At 50.6% G+C, this 21020-nt stretch overlaps 1 protein-coding gene across 1 annotated transcript in view; it reads right to left on the bottom strand.

The window, feature by feature from the left end:
* The window catches only part of BPIFA2 (BPI fold containing family A member 2), a 29145-nt gene extending 8993 nt beyond the window's left edge, over positions 1–20152 (bottom strand). Inside the window, exons 1-6 of the mRNA XM_045980571.1 lie at positions 19929–20152; positions 17993–18056; positions 17605–17665; positions 15963–16054; positions 4686–4741; positions 3945–4062 (exon numbers count right to left, since the gene is read on the bottom strand). Coding sequence (XP_045836527.1) covers positions 3945–4062; positions 4686–4741; positions 15963–16054; positions 17605–17665; positions 17993–18056; positions 19929–20152 — 615 coding nt within the window. The remainder of the gene's footprint in view (positions 1–3944; positions 4063–4685; positions 4742–15962; positions 16055–17604; positions 17666–17992; positions 18057–19928) is intronic.
* Between the last annotated feature and the right edge of the window lie 868 nt (positions 20153–21020).

Raw genomic sequence — 21020 nt, 5'->3', positions numbered from 1 at the left:
ACCATGCCCTCTGTGAAGCCCCTTCCCTTCCCAGAGTCGAGATTAGGGGGTCCCACCACATCATCCTGCTGTTTTTGTTTTCTGATCAGAGTTCTGGTGCCATTTAGTGATGACTTGTTTGCCTTTCCCACCAGGCTGTGACCTCCTGAGGGGAGAGATCAGAATCCACTTTACTATTCACTCTCCAGCCCGCAGTAAAAAACCTGGACTTAGTTTGGAATGAGAAATATATATTTGCTGAATAAAAGTATGAACAAATAAAGGGACACCATGTGATGACCCTGCATTGCTCATTGGTTTGATGCTTCTTCTAATAAAATCTATCTCAATATGCTATATTCAAAATATTAGCTAATCCAAGTAGCCCCATACTTCTGCCTCTTGCCCCCAAAACATTCTGAAGATCACCATATGGGGTGCCATCGGGGGAAAGCCCACCACTCACAGGTTTGGAGGAGGATGGTCGTAAATCCTTGCTCCTCTGTATGGTCCCCTGGGATTCTGCTGAGTGTTGGTGGCCTTTATATGGTGGTGACAGGATGGGAGACTGCCCACAGAAGCTAGTGCTGGTTCCAGGGCCATCCAGAGAGATTCCAAAGTAAATAAACCCAGTTCAGGATGAGAAGAGAGATTTCCAATTGAAAGGTCACCCAGGATGCTTGAACTGAAGTGGATGGACATGCAGAGACCTTTTCGCCAAGGCTAAGACAAGATTCTCATGGAGCCTCCAGTGGCCAGCCAAGACAGTGGCCATCTTGAGTGGGGGTGGGAGTAAAGACTGAGAATGGATGAACAGGAGAACATTCTGGTAAGAGGACCCATAGCGATCATGCGGCTAATTCTGTCCTCACTTGGGAACTGGGGTACAGAGAGGGGAAGCAACCAGTCTGCGGTCACCCAGTAGGACAGTTTCAGAGGTGGGGCTGTAACTGTGGCACATGGAGAGTCAGGGTCAGTGACCAGGGAGGTCATTCTGCCTAACCCTCCTCCGGGGTCTGAGTGCCCTCACAGCACCATGCTCACTGGAGCCAGCCTCAGTGTGAATGTTTGTGACAACAGAGAGCTTCCTAGCCCCCTGAAGCCTGCCTGTGGTTCCATCTAGTTGGTCAAGAGTTCCTTCTGAGAGTAAACAAAATTTGCCCCCCCCCCCATTACCGCCACATATGTGGGCATAGTGAGGCCCAGAAAAGTGAAGAGCCTTGACTGAGGCTGCACAGCCAGCGTCAGAAGACACGTCCCAACAGCCTTATCCCCGGTCTCCCTCTGCCCACTTGCTCCCATTTTTTTTTTAAGATTTTATTTATTTATTTGACAGAGAGAGATCACAAGTAGACAGAGAGGCAGGCAGAGAGAGAGAGAGGGAAGCAGGCTCCTGCTGAGCAGAGAGCCCGATGCGGGACTCGATCCCAGGACCCTGAGATCATGACCTGAGCCAAAGGCGGCGGCCTAACCCACTGAGCCACCCAGGCGCCCCCACTTGCTCCCATTTGCTCCTCTGTCAACACAGCAGCCGGAGAGGCGTCACTCAGCCCACCCCCAGAGTCTCCACGGTGGCCCACGTAGCCTGTGTCATCTGCTCTCTGCCTTTCAAAACTCACCTTCTGCCTCTCCCAGCCCCTACCAGCCTTCCTTCTGTTCCAGAAAGATGCCCCCCTCTTTCCTGCCTTGGACCCTTGCATAGGCTGTGCTCTCGACCCAGAGCTCTCCTCCCCAGCTGTCCCCACCCCTTGACGCTGCCTCCACAGAACCTTCCCGAGGGTCTAGCTGAGACAGCTGGATGCTCCCTGCTATTCCCCCTCAGCAACTTGCTGGCTTTTTTCACAACAAATCACCACAATTGGATTTTTTTGTTTTAACTGGTTCCCCGTCCCCAGCAAGTAGTTATTGCCCTGTGCTCTGGGCCCTTCCTATCGCATGGGTCCCTGGGACCCTGACCGGTCCTTGGAAAGCTCCAAGCCTCTCCCTGGAGGACCCTGTAGAGCAGCCACCACCTGGGCAGGTGGTGAGGTCCCCATCACCAGAGATGCTCAGAAATTGGACTAGGTGACTGCTGGGGTCCCGTGTGGCTTCACATAGCTGGAGCCATGAGTCTAGATCTCCTTGGCCTAGTGCTTAAATGGTGATCTACATGTTTATGATTTCTCCCCTCAGGTTTCCTTTCTGCCTGAGCCCAGCCACCTTGCAGGGATGTGGTTCGCTCAGGCTTCTCGCCTCTTTCCTTTTCACTCCCCAATCCGCCCCCTCCGCCCCCAGCCTTGCCCCGCTGTGGCCTCCGGAAGCCACCATGGCTACTGCCCCTCCAGCTGGCACTCACAGCTGAGCTCTGAGGTGATGTTGACGAGAAGCTTCTGTCCCTTGGGGTGGGCCTGGGGTGGCACGGAGGCAGGTCAGTGAGTAGTGGGCCCTGTCCTCACCTGAGCAGCTCAAGGGTCCTGCTGCCTAAGGAGCCATATGCTCCAGGTCATTAACTCCTTTGCTGCTTCCCTGGCCCGCTTCACATGACGACAGGACCTCGCCCCTCCAGGGCCCCCTTCTGCTGAAGCATCTAGGGGATCCCCCAAGTCTGGTGTAACTCTGCCAAAGTGGGGAGAAACCAGGACTCCTTCTTCCTGAGGCTCTCCAGATCCTACTCCCGACAGTGGTGTGGGATTCCTGAACAAGCACATATACACACGTGTTCACACATATACACGTGTATGTATGTGCCCGTGCAAGAACAAGACGGCACAAGCTAGACTTCTATGAAGAACACGGATATGTTTCCCTGCCTACAAAAAGAACTTCTTACAGAAGCCCAGAGATCATGTTACCGCTGCTTTGGATGCAAGAGCTCACACCCCACAAAGAGGGATTTGGGTCTCCATAGATCACTTGGGTCTGTTTTGCTCTTTAACAATTTTAGATACAGTGATCTGGCAAAGCCCACTGGAGAGTGAAGCCAATATTAAGGAAATGAGAAAATGTCATTTGAGCACCTAGATCCAACTGTGCCTGAAGTCATTTATATCCCAGGACTTTTCAGTTCAAATAAATTTCTTCTTCCCTCTTTCTTTGCTTAGGCCCATGTGAGTGGGTCTCCTGCCACTCATTCCCACAGCAGTTCCGACTCAGGCATTCATAGGGTCACGTTGGCTTCCTCCCTTCTGATGGCTGCTTGAGGGTCACACACTACACTTGAACCATTGCAGGGCCCGAAGCCAGAGCGAGATTAGAGTGCATCAGTTTAACCTCCTTGCCGGGAAGTCTGGGGAGCCTGTGGCCCAGAAAAGGAGAAGGACTCGTCCAAGGCCACACAGTGACCTTGGACCCTGCTTCTCTTCCTCTTTTATTGTATGTCTTTTAGTCTTATTGGAATTTTTGACTTTGGGCAATAGCTGTACAAAAAATATTAAACAAAATGACTTAGGAAGCATATGTACCATAGGAGCCCTTGAGTTCCCGTCCCTCCCCGGCTAGTTTGGACAAGGGGCTCTGGGACCCCCAGGGGCAGTCTGTGTCCCAGCTACGCGGGGTGGGGTGCGGTTGACTAGAAATGGAAACCATTGCACTGGATGACCCAGAGGTGTGCTGTGCCTTGAGTCCTATGAGTGGTGACCCCACCCCAACCTCCGGAGCCCTAGCTCAGCCTAGACATGACCCTTGTAATGCTGCAACTCAAGTGCATAGCACTCTACAGTGTGGCCTGACCATCCTGCTGAAGCCGAGACCGGTAAGAGCAGACCATTGAGAAGAACAACTGCCATTTACTCGGCTCCTGCTCTGTACCGGGCGCTTCCGCTTCATCTGGGTTCAGCCCCTCAGCAACCCCGTGGGGCATGTTACTGCCCTGTTTTTCAGGTGAGGAACGTGGGGCTTGGAAAGGAAGGACCATGCTGCAGACAGGACGGGGCAGGGCTAGGAGACAGTAACCCCAAGCCCCAAGGAGACCCTGAGAGCCTCCTTACCTGTGGAGGAGACCGAGGCCCAGGGAAAGGGGATGGCTCAGCCAGGCCTTTCGCAAACAGGAACTGGGTGTTTGGGTCCCCGAGGAAGGTCCTTTCACCCCTGTCGCACTGAGGCCAGCTGGCGGGTCAGGAGCGTGTTTGAGCTCGAATATCCTGTTTATTCCTTGGCCTCTGCTGTTTGAGTTGGTTGTAATGCCTGCTGTATTGGGCCCGTGTCAACCCGGAACAGGCCACGGGCAACCCCAGTGTGCCACTTGGCGTGAGGCTGGGGGGCCCTGACAGAGGGCTCCTCTGTTCCCAGCGGGCCTGTCCTTCACACGAACTTGGCCTGGGTAAGGGTGGGAGAGGACTGGTGGCTGGGGAGCTAGCTCTGTTCACATCAACCCAGGCTCCGCCATGAGAGCACAGAGCAGGGAGAAGGTGGCAGTCCGGGTCCGGGAGAACCCTCCAGTAGGGCCTTGCTGGGGTGGCCTTGGACCAGTCATTGGCCACCACCCCCCCAACCCCGGCCCTGCTGTCCGGCACCAAGTTCTGCAAAGCTCTATCTTCTCTTCCTCCAGCCATGGGACATGGAGCTGAGGACAGGGCCGAAATCTCTGAGGAGAGTTTTTCCCAGGGGAACATGGCTCAGGCCTAGCATTGGCCCATGGAAATCAAAAGGGTACTGAGGGGGCCCTGAGGGTGATACTCAGAGCCTGGCTCCGGGCTTGGGTAGGCCTGGGTTCGAATCCTCTCCCTCACCTGTTGTTGGCTGAATAGCCTGGATGAAGGGCGTCATTTCCCTGAACCCCAGGTTCCTGAGGACAACCCGCGAGGAAGGGTTAGCATGCCGCAGGCCCTTGACACATGAGGATTATAGGTACTGATAGTTTCTGGTCACTCTGCTGCTCCCAACCTCAGTTTCCCCACCTGCGCGGGGCTGTACCACCCTGGCATCACGGAGAAGATGAACCAAGATGGCGCACCCAGGATGCTCACTGCTCACCGAAAGTGCTTCTGACCCTCATGTGCAGGGAAGTCCTGATGAGCCGAAGCGCCTGTGTGTCTCCGTCCTTCCCCTGGGTGACTGTGTGACAGCAGACGGGTGCCTTCACCTCTCTGAGCCTCTGTATTTTTTTTTTCCTAAAGATTTTATTTACTTATTTGACAGAGAGAGAGACAAAGGGAACACAAGCAGAAGGAGTGGGAGAAGGAGAAACAGGCTTCCCGCTGAGCAGGGAGCCCAATGCAGGGCTCGATCCTAGGACCCTGGGATCATGACCTGAGCCAAAGGCAGAGGCTTAACGACTGAGCCACCCAGGCGCCCCTGAGCCTCCGTTGTTTTTTTTTGTTGTTGTTGTTGTTGTTCGTTTGTTTTTACCACAGAATGAGAATTAGAATGGTCTCTACCTCAGAAGAGCCGCTGGCGGGGACTAAATGTGGAGATGGGGGTGGAGAGCCCAGCTGGGCTCCTGCTGGAGAAGGTGCCCCATGGATCCCTGTTACCATCGTCACCATCATTACTGCAATAAACAGGGACACTGGGACACAACAGGCCTGGGTTCAAATCCTTGCTCTGCCGTTCTCTAGCCCTGCGGCCTTACCCTCTCAGAGACTCAGCTTACTCATCTGTAAAGTGGACACCATGAGTGTCAGCCCGGTCTAAAGAGCAGACCGTTATCACGTATATATCCCAAGGGTGCTTTCTAATGGGAGAAGCTTCCGAGGAAGCTCTAGGAGGTGGGGATTCTGTTCTGTTCCCTGCCATGTCCTCAGTGCCATAACAACCCCTTGTTGAAGAAATGTTCGTTGAGTTGCTGTTAGGATTTCTACACACGGGTCAGGGACTTTGTTCCCAGGTGGCTCCTCAAGGGAGAACCATGGTGCTCTGTTTCCAGTACTTTCCACACGTAGCCACCTCTCCCCAGATGTTATGGTACAACCCACCTCTTCTTTCTCTCTCTGGCCCCTGCTTGCTTCTGGTGACCCTGGGTCTGGGAGGTTGCCTGGAGCGTGGGCTTGGCTGGCCAGGCCAAGACTTCGCCCCTCGGCTGTGGCCTCGGGCATCCCTGGCCCCTCTGAGCCCGTTTCTCTGCTCTGGGCGCAGGTATGGGACTCAGTGCAGCTCCCATCTGCTGCAACGCACCATGACAGGATGTCAGTGCGGGGCTGGCACGATGCTGGGGCACTGTGTCACCGCAGACACCTTCCAAGCCCCCCAGGCCGTGAGTGCGAGGGGGCATGGGAAGGGTCTTCGGTGGTGGTTGGGGAGGTCGCTTCTCTCAGAAGTCATCTGAGGTCCAGGCCCAGGCGTCCGAGTCATCCCGGAAAGAGAAGAGGTGCCATCCGCCCCCCCCCACCCAGGGTACGGGTTCTCCTTGCGTAGCAGGTATTTATCTCCTGGGGACAAGGGCCCCAGCCTTGAGGGTCGTGGGATGAATTTCTCATTGAGAATCTCCAGCGAGGCATTACGGATTAGCTGTCTCAGTGGGACACGCTAGCTCTAGCTCGGTGTGACTACTAATCCCCACTGTGGCAGCTTCCTGGTCCCACTGACCAAGCCCTTAACCTCTGAGCTGGTATCTTTTTCCAAACATGGCTCAATTTCCTGGCAAGAAAGGTCCTAGAAGGTCATCCAGCCCACTGAGACCAAGAGTGGGGGGCGGTGTGGCTGGGCTGAGGCTCTGTCCTCCATCCCCCCGCCCCGCCCCCTTTCCCCAGGCGACGAGGGATCACGCTCACCCACTGAGTGAAAGTCCTTTATTTACTATACAAAGGCTAAAAGGATTGTCACTTTTTCCTCTGAAATCAGTCAGGTACGGATAATTCATCCGATTTATAAGAGGCCCCAGTTTCCCACACTTGGACTGCCCACCCAGGAACTCTTGGCAAAGAAGAAAGATCCGAGTAACAAATGTTTTCCAACACGCTGTCATTTTCGTGACTGCTACACGTGACAGTGAATCAAGTCACAACGCCGTCTGAAGACCTTTAATGATACATGCTGCAGTTTTGACATTGCTAGTTTTCCGATTTTAGATACAATGTGCTTTGCTTTTTCACCTTTCATTTTCCTCATTCCTCTTCTTTACCCATTTGTTCATTCATTTAACAAATATAAATTGTTGTGAGCTGGGACCGCCATTCCATCTGATCACCATTTATGGGGCACGCGCCAAGTGACACGCCCTATGTTAGATCCTGAGGCGAACTTGTCCCAGCGATGGCCGCCCCCCAGGGCGGTGGCTAAGCCACAGCCAACAGCTCACGAGTGTAGGAGAGCATAGTCTCACGCTTGCTCACTCTCCCAAACCACCAGAGGCAGGTGCTACTTTGTTCCCATTTCATAGACAAGGAAACCGAGGCACAGGGAGGCAAAGTGAATTGCTCAGGGTCACAGACGTAGCGAGCGCTGGGGATCTGAGCCCCGGTCTCCTGGTCCCAGAGTCTGTGCTCAGAGTCTCTCGCACTGCACACTCATTTATATCCTGATAACCGGCACCCCTTTAACCTGTGAGAGCCCTTTGGGGGTAGGAAGACCTGTGATCCATCTCTGCCTCCCTAGCACCACCCAGCCAAGGTCAGTGTCAGAGGAGGCTCTCCATAAAAGTGCATTAGTGGAAGGAATGTGTGCTCCCTCTTTCTCCTCTGTTGGATTGAATTCCTTAGTGTCAGGGCTCATGGCTCTGCCATCTTTGTGTCTCACATTCTTGTGCCAAGGTCCTGGCTCGTGGGGGGTTCCTATAAGCACTATATTGAGTTAAAGCACAAAGACAAGTTAATTGACAGGCTGACCAACTGGCTGAATAGATAAGTGTAGGGGATGAGATCCCAAAGTCCAGTGAGAAGATTCTAGAATCCTATCCCTCTCTCCCTTCCTGCCTTTTCCCATCCATCCTCCCATCCACTCACCCACCATCCATTCATCGATCATGTATTTATGGAGCTTCCATTCTGGCCCTGCCCCGTGCCAGGCTCTGAGCCCCAGAGAGCACTCATATGTGCATCTAGCCTCAGTACACCCGAGACACAGGTACGCGCTGTGGGGGTAATATACTTGAAAATGTTCTGCCCTTTGAAAACCCTACAAATGGTCAGAATTTTCCTCTAGAGGCTTCACTCTGTCTCTGGCACACAGCCCCATCCTGATGAAGGCCCTTCATAAACACCAGATTGGGTTGAACTGAGCACTTGGGGACTTGAAAGAGGAAATGATAAGACATTATGATATAGGTGGCGATGGGTAAGACAGAACACAGATGTTGGCGTCATGTCCAAATCTGGGGTTGCTTTGAGTATGTTTGTCTTGCTGGGACTTAGTAATTAACAAGACCTCAGTTCAAGTCCTAACCTTCCTACTTTTTACTGTGTGGCCCTAGGCAAGTTACATCACCTCTCGAGTCTCCAGTCCTCATTTGCAATATAGAGATCAGGAAGGCCAATTTGCTCAGAGTGATGTGAGAATTCGGTGAAGTTTAAGTTCCCAGACCTGGCACATAGTAAGTGCTCAGTAAAGATAGCTCCACAGTGCCCTCCGATCAGGGGGAGGGCGGAGGGTGGGCAATGGGGCAAGGTCTCTATCCCGACCCTGCTTCTCACCAGCTGTGTGATTTTATCCAGGGCAATTCAGTTCTCTGAAGCCCCACTCTAAAATCAGGTGCTGATCCCATGGAGGAGGGCCTGGGGGGACATTAAGTGAAAGAAGAAGGCAGAGTTCAGGAGCAATAGGGGGTGGCTGGTCCAGTAAACAGGGAGGACAAAGTCTGGAGAAACCAGAAGAGCTGCCTGCCTTTCCTCCTGGGACTGTGGTCTCGTGAGTTCTCCATGTGCCCCCATTCTCAGGCTCTCTGTCCCTTCTGGAGCGCCCCTAGGGCCTCCTCTCTGGCCTCCTGGACCTCTTTGCCTCACCTCCTCCCAGTGCCCCGAGCCAGGCCTGAGGATGTCACACCCTACAGGTCTCCCCATCCTTCAGGGGGCCTCTTCCATGAAGCCCTCACTGGCTCACTCAGCAGGCCCTGCTCACTCTCTGCCCGGTAGGTTTTGAACAGGGCTCTTCCTTGCGTGAGCACACACGCGCACGTGCACACACATACATGATGGTCAACTCGGGAAGGCCAAAGTCTGTCTGGGATGAACTTCACTGCCCACTGTGGCTGACACAGAGGGAACTGCCATGTGTTTAATTGCTTCCATCAGAGTTCTTTGGGTTGCTTGTAATGGGAAATACAACTGAAACTGCCTTAAGTGTGAAAGGGACTCCTTGCTCCCATAACTTGAAGGTCCGTGGGCTTCAGGCACGGCTGAATCCAAGTGCTCAAAGGAAATCTTCAGGACTGTACTTCTCTTCATGATGTGGCTCTGCTTTCTTTTTCATTGGCTTCGTTCTCAGACTGACTATACCCAAGAGGTGGCAGAAACAGCCCCTGGCAGCTCTGGGTCCACACCCTTTCTTAACAACCTTAGCAGAAAGAGGGTATTTCTTCCCTAATATTTCTTCAAAGTCTAGGCTGACCCTCACTGGCCTAGCTGGGGCTGCACACTGAGCTCTGAAGAGATCACAGTGCCTGGGGTGAAGGAATAGACAGGCCAGCATGGATATATGTACTCACGAGAGAAGGCAAGGTGCCATGCGCAGAGGGACAGGAGGACAGTCAAGGGAGCAGAGCCAAAGGAGGAGCTGGTTTCAAGGAGGAGGAAGTAAGTGTCTGTACTGGGGCCAAGTAAGTTGAGGCCAATAAGGGTCCGCATGCTCCACATGGAAGTTGTTGAGGACCTGGTGTGGGGGCTGGGTTGTGGGATGACTGATGGAAAGCGGGTGGGCAGAGGGCTGGACGTGCCCAAGACAAGCCTGCAGCCCAAAGGGCGGCCCAGGGACTCGTAGCATCGGTCTCTGCAGGGAGCATGTTGGGAAGGCAGAACCTCATGTCTCTGCCCACTCTAACCATACCAGGACCTGCATTTCATCAGAGTCCCAGGTGGTTCTTGTGCGAGTTCAAGGCTGAAAATCTCAGCTCCTGCGACCTTGGCTGAGAAGAGGAATAGAGATGGAGGGAGGGAGCTGGAGGGAGTGTGGTACCAAAGAAAAGGACCTTGACTCTTCCTAAGGAGGGAGAGACTGAAGTGTGTTTAGTTGTACGCTCTTAACAATGAAAAAAATTAACTTTCTGGTCACAAAGTGAAACTTCATTAATGTTTCTCAGGACATTGTTTCATATTTGCATAAATCAGATTCACATCAAACGTGACCTGACTATTTGTTGTCTGAAAGAACCACCAGCCCTCCCACTCCAGATTCTTTGGCAATGGGCCGCTTCCCAGGGCTGTTCATTGCGGGACAAGGACACCAGGTGTGGGGGGCACCACAGAGACTTTGGGGAGAACACCAAAGGCCACTCCGCTTCCCTCCGTCTCCCTTCTTTGTCTCCCCATCTGGTTCCACGCAGCTCTGCTCCAGGCCCACAGGATCCCTCGCGTTGTTCGCAAAGCTGGTGCTGGAAAAGGAGGTTGGGGGAATCGATGTTGTTATGTGTGTCACTGGGCCAGGATGGCCTTGTGAGCCACCGCGGTGTGTCCTCAGGCCATGGGCTCATGGGACATGAGGAAACCTAGAGAGGCTGGAGCTCAGGGGTGGGTTTGTGCAGGGTGCAGGGAGAGCCCTGGACTTGGGGTCCTTCCCTCACTGTGCGTTCCCTCTACCCCAAGCTCTGGCACCTCCAGGATGGGTCTCTTGGCTGCCATACTGTGAGTCATAGAACCAGGGCATTGCAAAAGGGTTTGGCTTCCTACACCCTGTTTCTTGTAGTACCAGTGGGGAAACTGAGGCCAGAGCAGCGTGGGGGACTTAATGGACAGTTGTGGGCCAGGACAAGAACCTGGGGGGTCTCTTCCCTGAGCCTTTAGTCAACGGCACCTCCTACTGCTCTCTGCCAGAAGACCTGGGTTGGAATTTCACTCCATCTATGTGAAAAGGGGACAGGCAGCTAGCCTCTCTGAGCCTCAGTTTCCTTATCTGCAAACCAGGGACATTAACAGCCACCTCCTAAGGTGGCTGTGAGGACCACATGAGTGATTCACGTGAGGTGCACAGCACAGGGCCAGACACAGAACAAAACAAGCAGCTCAAGGGGCACCTCGGTGGCTCAGTGGGTTAAGCATCTGACTCTTGATCTCAGCTCAGGTTTTGATTTCAGGGTCATGAGTTCAAGCCCTGCATTGGGCTCCACACCGGGTGTAGAGCCTACCAAAAAACCAAACAAATAGTTAAAGTCTATTAACTACCATAATGTTACTACTAATATTAGTCCCATTTTTCAAATGGGGAGACTGAGGCAAGACAGGTTAACTATCCTAGTAGGCTGAAGAACTGGGATTTGAGCCCATGAATTCTGACTCCTAGCCTCCATATTTAGTCATATCACTTCTCTGAGCCTCTGTTTTTCTACATTTAAAATGAAGCTGATGATATTGATCTTAAGGGATGGCTTTGAAAATCAAGCAAGAACAGGGCTTCTGGATGCCTTCGGCTCAGGTCATGATCCCAGGGTCCTGGGATTGAGTCCGGTATCCAGCTCCCTGCTCAGTGGGAAACCTGCTTCTCCCTCTGCCAGCAGCTCCCCTTGCTTGTGCTCTCTTTCTCTCTGTCTCTGTCAAATAAGTAAATAAAATCTTAAAAAAAGAAAAGAAAATCAAGCAAGATCATGAAAGCCAAGTGCCCAGCACAGTGCCTGACATTAAAAAGGCGGCTTTACCCAAGTGGCTTCAGTCTGGGTGTAAGGAACGTGGATTAGCAGGGGCATGGCTCCACCTCGTGGTGTATTCTCGGAACTGCACCCCTTCACCCAGAGGTCCTGCCAGTCTGTTCTGGTCATTCTTTCTGCAGGGCACGTAGCGGATGCCCAGAGGGATGAGCGGAGGGGGCGGCTGACGTTTGAGCAGTTTCCACCCCTGTCATTGTAGGGACTCGTCCGTAGGGAGCAGGGATGACGCGGAGGGTCTGACTGTGGGTTCTCACACCCTTGAAGTTCCCATCCAGATCTTTGACCAGTTGCTCCCTCTGCCTCCTCATTTGTACACGGTTCCTGGGAGGCAGTTCACGGTGCAGGCTCTGCACATAAGCTTTCTTCATGCATTTCTCAGGATTACTCTCTAAGCTAGGGGCTATTCTCACTCCCATTTTGCAGAAGAGGAAAGCGGAGGTTCAGAGAGTCAGTGGGAGAGCAGGATTTGAACTCGAGTCTACCTGACTCCAAAGCCTGTGCTCTTCACTGTTGCACCAAAGACCTGCGACAGGGACCACCCCCTCCCTGAAATATGCAGCCATGTCCCGAGAGAGCCTCCTGCACACAAAGGGTTCCCTGCTCATTGCCACCTGCCCATCAGGAAGATCCTGGGGTTTCCAGGGCCTCTGCCGGTCGGATTCTGTCCTTCTGGGATTTTCTATGTGTATCTTATTCCTCAGTTGTTTTTTTTTTTTTTTTTTTTTTCTCCAGGCAGATCCTGAAGTGTATCTTAAACACTGAAAAAGTGGCTTTGGAGCAGATTTCTTCTATGGGAGGGGAAGGCAGAGGACAGGCAAGCAGGAGCTGAGGGTGTGGGGTCAGAGGGTCCCAGGCAACCTCACTGGGGTAGCGCCATTGCCTCTGAGCCCTGAGCGGCTCACAGCTAGCCAGCAGGCTGACTTTTTCACATCTTACTGGAATGCCATCATCCTGCTGGGCAGAACATGGCCTCAGCTCCTGCGACCAGCAGGAATGCTCAAACCCTCCGCTGTGCCGCAGACGTACCACCGGATGGGGGCGCGATGCTCACCGCCTGGCCTTCCCCCATGACCGCCCCATTCCTTTGGTTCAGGTCTTAGAGGCTCTTCTGCCTTAAGCGGCCCCACACTGAAACACCTTTCTGGAGAGGTATTACATCTTACCAGCCCTGAGCACATCCGAAGCCAAGCTCTAACAAAGGGACTATCTGCAGTGAATGAAGATGACAGTCCCTCAAGATGGGGGTCAGAGAGTTCCACAGGGACCCTCCAGGGTTTAAACCTCCTTACCATAGTCCCGGCAGGGGTGTCCACTGATCCTACAGATAGGGTGACCACTGGGTCTCTGCAACTGGCAACAAAGAAAGACCACCATGAGACAGGTCGATAGTGGCCATGGATTTTCCAGAGACCCCCTCTGGCCTCTGGTCTTGTCCTCTCCCGTGTCCCCAACACTCATCATTGATGGAAAGGCCTTTAGAGATGGTGCATATTTTACAGGTGGGAGAGGAGAGGCCCAGGGAGAGGATGCGACTGGTATGAGGTCTACTGGAGAGCTGGGAGGGGCACTGTGCCTCGGACTCTGGGGTCAGAGTGCCCGGGGCACAGCTTTTTCTGGCCATCTTCCCTGGCTTTCACCACATTCATGGAGAACAGCCAGGGAAGCAGCTAGAGGGCTCTCCGATGAGTCAGGCCATCCCTGGCTCCCCTGGGGAGACTCTAGGCTGCTCCTCCTGCTTGGGGGTGGGGGGTTGTCTCGTCTCCTCCCCTGAGAGACCTAGAGGGGGCAGAGGTGGCCTGAGGCAAGCTGTGATGATAGTTCTGAAGTCTGGCCAGGACAGCTGTCCTTTGTCCAGAGCCCCCTCCCCCGCACACATAGAGCATAGGGGATTTGGGAAATAGACTGGGAACATAGTGACATGATTTAAAAAAAAGAAGAAGAATGGGGGTGCCTGGGTGGCTCAGAGGATTAAGCCTCTGCCTTTAACTCAGGTCATGATCTCAGGGTCCTGGGATCGAGTCCTGAATTGGGATCTCTGCTCAGTGGGGAGCCTGCTTCCTCCTCTCTCTCTGCCTGCCTCTCTGCCTACTTGTGGTCTCTGTCTGTCAAATAAATAAATAAAATCTTTTAAAAAAGAAAGAAAGAAGAAGAATTCTGCCAAGACTCAGTCATCAGTTGGCTTTATTGGGAAACTTCTCACACTAGAGTTGTGGAATGTCCCAGGAATCTCACCACAATGCTCTTCACAATAACATGGGATGGCCTGGAAGCTTAACCGTAATACTAAGAACAGCTTCACTTCAACACCAAGAGAAGGAGCTAGCCCAGAAACCCAATGGTAATACCTTCATTATGGAATGAGATATCCCAGTAACAGATCACAATATTAAAGTATTTTAGGGACACCATTACAATAGTCTTCGCTTTTGGGTAGGATATCCCAGGAATCCCACAAAACTGATCATCAAGAGTAGAAAATTTCAGCAATTTTATTGAACGGTTAATTATTCTAGAGTGAGTGAATCTCTTGCCCAAACTCTTCACCGTGGACTAGGTTAGTTCAGGAGCTCCACCTTAATGCTGGAGACGATGGAGTGGGCTATCCCAAGAACTCGGCTCAGACACTGATCACTATGGAATGGGCTACTTTAGAAAAATCTACAACAAGAATCACAATGGTGGGATGCCTGGGTGGTTCAGTTGGTTAAGTGGCTTCCTTCAGCTCAGGTCATGATCCCAGCACCCTGGGATCGAATCCCATATTGGGCTCCTTGCTTGGCGGGGAGCCTGCTTCTTCCTCTGCCTCTGCCTGCCATTCTGTCTGCCTGTGCTTGCTCTCTCTCTCTCTGACAAATAAATAAATAACATCTTTGGAAAAAAAAGAAAAAAAAAGAATCACAAGGAATAGGAGACCCTAGAATTCCAGTGTAACACTAATCACTATGGGGAGGGCTAGCTCAGGAGCCCTGTCGTAACACTGGTCACTGTGACGTTGTTACCCAAAAACCCAGCTTCAGTGCTCACTTGGATCAAAATACGGATTGTGTGTCAGGTGGGCTGTCCATGGCTGCAGGACTTTACACCGGTTTTCAGAAACTTGAGAAAGGATTGCTCAACACTGAAGACGGCATTGAGGTTGGGGGACAATGGGGATGGATATAAGAGGAAAAACTTACTTTCAATCAGCCAGTTAATGAAAGAGGCCGGGAAGTGTTTGTCCTGGGGAAAACCAGAAAGCCTCCATTAACTGAGCATCATCTGCATGCCAGGGCCCACGCCTCTCATTTGATCCTCACAACAAACTTGCAACATGGGGATTATAGACAGGGAAGAGGAGACTTAGAGATGTGAACAGCTTTGCCCAGGTCTTACAGCGAGCTGGCGGCAGAGCTGTTCCTAAAATCTGGACCTCCCACCTCTGACTCTGGACAGCTGAGTGCCAGAAGTCATGTGGGCTATTGGTTCCAAGATCCCTGAAGGTCCTACTTTGTGGAACAAAACACCCTTTTCATAACCAGAACTTCCCATGAATTGAGGTGCTGGTAGGATGATCATGCTTAGAAGCAGCCCAGACTGGGAGGGATGCAAGAGAGGCCACCATGGACCACTCCTCCAGCATGGACCAGTCCTCCAGCATGGACCTGTCCTCCAACATGGTCTAACATGGACCTCTCCTCCAGCATGGACCCTCACATATTGTGATGTCAAATAACCAATTTGACTGTTTTTTTTTTAAATATTATTTAAGTCAAGGGAAAAGGGGAACAAACCACTAATTTTGAGTCCCTACTCTTTGCTGGGCCAATAACCGGACATCTTCTCATCTAATCATTTTACTGTATTTCACGCATCTCAAAATACCATTGACTAAGATACACATTATTTAATGTGCCACTGAAAATTTTTTTTAAATTGCCAGCTACACTATGGCATAGCACTGAATATAAGACACACACCAGTTTCAGATGTTACAGTGTTACAGTGTGGGGGAAATGTGTGTCTTAGAACTGATGATCAACAATCACTTCATAACGGGTCTGAGAGATGAGAAAGTCGAGGCATGGGGAGGCAAGGGGACCTGTCCAAAGTCACACAGTCAGGAGCAGCCAAGCCCCCTGCCTCCAAAACCATGACATGTGCACCTCTCTTAACAGGGCAGCTGTGGCACATTTGCCTGGCCAAAGGGACCCCGTGAGTGATGAGGCCACTACCGAGCTAGTCTCAGTTGCGAAGGTATGGCTAATCTCAGAAGATTCCTGAGGAGAGAACCCACTGCTCGTACCTGAAAGTCCAGGTGGTAATGAGGCTCTGACGGTGGGGGTACTTGGGTGAAAGCAGAGTAAAGGCTCCTAAATAATGCGAGGGAGTGGACATCTGAAGGAGAGAGAGGGACAGAGGTGACAGTGGGAGGGAGGACAAGAGGAGATCCAAGAGTCAAGATGACTGAAATACAGACTCATAAAACTCCTTCCTATGTCCCTGCCATATACAGACTTACCAACAAGGGGGGGTGGATAATTCCCAAACTTCTGGAAAATACACTGTAGCCCCAGTGCCCTAAGTCTTCTGGCACAAGAGAACATTCTCAACTTGGAACGTAGTGGTCTGTCCATCCATCTGTCCATCCATCCATCCATCCATTCATCCATCCACCCATCCATCCCCTGTCCGTCTTGCCTGCCTTACCATCATCTTTCCACTGTCTTCCTGTCTATCCACCCATCCAACCACCTGGTGTTCCCTCCCTCTCTTTCTCCCCTTCTCTTCCTTTCATCCATCTCTCCTGTATCCATCTCTATTGTTTCCTTTCTTCTTCCATCACTCTTTCAATTAATCCACATATTCTCTCTCCACACATCCATCCATCATCCATCTTCCACTCACCTAGTAACAGACCCTCCTTTCTTTCCATCCATCCTGTCACTCATCCATCCATACATGTTCCCTTTCATGCACTCATCCTTTTATTCAACCATCTATTACTCCCTTCTCTACTTTCATTATTTTATCCATTCTTCTTCCCTTTCCTTCTTTTCATCTATCCATCCTCCTTCATCTTTCCTGCTTCTCTTATATCCATCTCATTTTTCTATCTTCCCTCTATTCCTTCCTCCACCTAAATTCCCTTTCCTCCATGCTCCCTTCCTTCCATTCTTTTTCCATCATATTCTGTCTGTACCTCCTTGTAATTATCTATCCACTCATTCATTCTTCTCTCCACCCATTCCTCCATACATATTTTCACTTTTCTATTTTACCATTCATTCATACTTCCGTCCTTTGTTCCATTCATCCATTCCGCCTCCCTTTCATCTCCAGTTGATATTCCGACAGAGTATATATGGAGTGCCTACTCTGCCCAGCTATGAGACAAATATAAGACTACAAGAGAGTTCCTCCCCCTCAAGGAGCTTCCATTCTAATGAAGGAAACCAACAATCACTACACCTTACAATAAGTCTGATGGATAGGTGTGCAAATATCACGGAAGTCCTGAGCCAGAGTCAGTCTACCTGGAGACATCTGGAAAGGCTTTGGGGAGGACAAACCATTGGAGTCACACCTTAAAAGAGTGTGGGATTTTTTTCCAGGCAGAAGGAGGGCCTCAGAAGTCATTCAGAGCAAAGCTGTGATGTGTCAAAAGGGCCTGGAGTATATGGGCTATCTGGACATCAGCTGGCTGGAGCAGCAGGAGGGGGAGAGAGGAGAATGAGGCTAGAGCAGTTGCAGGAAAGACCTTGACTGCCAGCTTTGGGGGCTTTGAATTTGATCGTCCTGGTAATGGGAAGCTACCGGAGGTTCTAATCAGAGGTGTGATGCAGAAAAGTCTCTCTGGAAGCCCTGAAAGGGAGAAGACAGGAGTGGCCAGGGCCGCTCCTACAATGTCTCAGCAAGAGAATAATGTTCAGGCTGGTAACACTTACTTTTCAGGACGTTCAACTGTTGATTGATGACGTAGAACCAGAATCGGACCACTGGGCACAGCTGAAATGCAGATGAGCAGAGACCTCTGTGACAGGGGACTTGGGCCACCCTCCCAGCCTGGCCCAGCCCAGCCTCTGACTGGCCACATACAGTGGAGTGATTTTATCAGTCTTCTGTAAACACAACACAGATCTCCCTCTTCCACAGGTGAAAACTACTTTCCCCCAGCATCGGGGACCTGGACAAAGGACAGGGCAGCAAAGTTCTGGGAGGTCAGAGGGTCCAGGGATAAAACTTCCTGCATGGGCCGCCCCTCCCTACCTTGGCTGTTCCTCTGTACCCCCAGCTGACCTCCAGGGTCTGCCGGGCCCACCCTGTCAAACTTACCATGTTGGGTAAGGAGTTCTGCAGGACCCGCTTCAGCATGACTTTCGTCACTGATGAGAGCAGGCTGGGAAGGGAAACAGGGACATTTAAAAGAACAGCAATTATAGCTAATAGTTAACAAAATGTTTTTCTCCCCTCCAGAGGCGAGTCTAAGCCCTTTGGTATCTACTAACTCAAATGACCATAATAGTTAAAAACACAGATTCTTTGCTTCCCAGGGCACTACTTCCTGGCTGTGTGACCTTGTTCAATTTACATAACATCTCTGTGCCTCTCATGTGTAATATGTAAAATAGAGTTGTGGTGAAGATTCGATAAGTGAAAGAAACAGATGGGCTGGAGGACAACCTGTCGTCAGTAGGGCCTCTGGTGCCTCCTAAACAGGTGATAGCTTTTACCAAACTCTTTGTGACTTGATTAAAGGTGCATAGAAGGCATTTCTTCTTAGAAACAAGCTTCTAAAATAATGGTTGCTAAGTAGTAGGTCGCAGGCCAAAAGAGGCCCATGAGCATGTTTCCTTTTGCAAGGACAGTCTTTTAAAATTAGAGCGTGAGTTTTCAGAATTTAAAAATTAAGTAACTTTGCATAAAAATCCATATGTCCAGTTTCTACTTAAGATACAGAAATCACATCCAGCTGGGTCCACCTTCCCAGACGGCCAGTGAGCTAGAGTCAAAGAGGGACTGCCCTCTTCAGATGAGGCATATAATGTTTGGTTTGCACAGCCCACCATTCTCTATTACAGCCATAAAATTGAAATTGAACTTGTATGTTGTATTTCTCTTAACTTGTACTCATTTCTGCCAATTTCCTACCCCTAATGGGCATATAAGTTTCTGATCTTTATTCTAAGGCATTGAATTCAGAGTCCGGGAGCTAGAAAGGATCACAGACAGCAGGTGGTTGGGTTCTCAGGCTAGGCTGACTGTCTTTTTAAACCCCAAGTTATAGTGCCCATCCATGATTTACAATGTCTTTCTCAACCATGAAATAATGACCCTAGAGATCATCCATTAGGGGATGATTGGGTTCCCAGCCCAGCCTCTGGAAGGACACCTTTTTAAGGACTGGTCTATCTGGAATATAGTGGTATGGGATCTGATTAACCCTTAGCCTATTGCTCTTAAACTAAGTGAGCATGCATTTTTAGGCCTCATCTAGTGAATCTAGCTTAGGTTTTTAGGAGAGACCACAAAAGTGTTTTTGAGTCATCAGTTTATTTTTTACCCTTCAGTCCATCCCTCCATCCATATACCTCCTCCATCCATCCATCCAACCATCCATCCATCCATCCATCCATCCATCCATACTGTATCCATCCATCCATCCATCCATCCATACTGTATCCATCCATCCATCCATCCATCCATACTGTATCCATCCATCCATCCATCTATCCATCCATCCATCCATCCTCCCAGCCACCCATCCTCTCTCACTCATTCATTCATCTGCCCAGCCAACCATCTACTCATTCTTCTCTGTCTTTTCTCCAGTGTATCTCCAGGAACAACACTGTAGTGACTGGCTCAATATTTGTCGAGTAAATAAATGAACAAATGAATAATAAATATAAGGCAGCTTCTGCTCTCACAGAGCTCCTGTAGGGATATGCACTCAGTTACAACATAATGTGAGAAGTGATATGACAGAGATCCTGCCCAGGATCTCTCTGTCCAGGATCCTGCACAGACAAGGGACCAAGCAACACTCATGGCCACTTTCAGGGAAGACATGTGCTTCCAGTGAGAAGCTAACCTCTCTTGTTTAGAAATCTAGGTTCCCTGGTGGTTGAAATGAGAGGAGAAATGCTCTGGTGGTGTGGCTTGCTGCACCCTGGCTGTGGTCCCCAGTGAGCCCGGTAGTTGCCACTATGCACAGGATCTCCCTCCACTACTCCTGCACAGCACTCAGCTCTCCCTGCACGGCACCTACCGTGTTCGCGTGTGGATCCTGGTGAAGATGGGCTGGCAGCTCTGTAGAGCGAGTGAGACTTGGCTGGATGTGGTCTGGGACAGTGCTAAGGGAGCCTTGATGGTCACATCCAGTGTGGAGCCGCTCAGGAAGCTCAGCAGCCTGGACACCCAGCAGAGGGCAGTGTGAGCTGAGTTGCTGGGGAAGCTGCAGATGGGGGCTGAAGGGAGGGTGGCCTGGGACATCATAGCCAAGATACTCCCTGGGTCCCAGGACTGTCCTAGGGGCAAGTCACTGGGCTTGTTTCCTCCAAGCGGTGCAGGAAAGTCTCCCCTTCCAGAGCAAATGTTTGGGGCTGATCTAAAGATGTCCCTCAAGCTTGGAAATAACCACTGGCATTTGTGGGCTTGAAAGGTGACCTACACACATTTATATTTTTAAATGATATCTGCTCTTGGGCACCTGGGTGGCTCAATCAGTTAAATGTTTGCTTTTGGCTCAGGTCATGATCCCAGGGTCCTGGGATCAAGTCCCACATCTAGCTTCCTTCTCAGTGGGAATTGGCTTCTCCCTCCCCCTCTGCCCCTTCCCCTGCTCGTTCTCTCTCTCGTTCTCAAATAAATTAAAAATAAATAATCATGCCTGGTCTTCAGTATATATTTTTAACTTAATTTGTTTTTGAATATATATTTGAAAGTTAGTTAAAGAAATGCTTGCTTTTGTTTCCTGTTCTATAAAATGGGTCAAATAGCAGTACTTTCCTCCTAAGGGTATGGTGAATAATATATTTTATATAAATTTCATAAGTAATTAATATATTATGTAAATATAATTCATAAAACTCAGCATGGTGCCTGGAATATATTAAGCACTCAATAATGTTAGTTATGTCTTATCATCACAGTCATCTCTTTGGAGGACAATTTGGCAATACTCACCAAAAGCTATAAATTAATGCTTATAAGAATTTCTAAGTAAATAATCAGAGATCCGAAAGATCAATTTATTTATTTATTTTTAAAGATTTTATTTGGGAGACAGAGAGTGAACAAGTAAGAGAAAGAGAGAATGTGCATGAGCACGGGGAGGGGCAGAGGGAGTGGGAGAAGCAGA

This window comes from Meles meles, chromosome 16 (genome assembly GCF_922984935.1).
Source record: "Meles meles chromosome 16, mMelMel3.1 paternal haplotype, whole genome shotgun sequence".
Classification (NCBI taxonomy): domain Eukaryota; kingdom Metazoa; phylum Chordata; class Mammalia; order Carnivora; family Mustelidae; genus Meles; species Meles meles.
The sequence above is the reverse complement of the archived record's forward strand: the minus strand, read 5'-3'. Positions and strand labels throughout refer to the sequence as shown.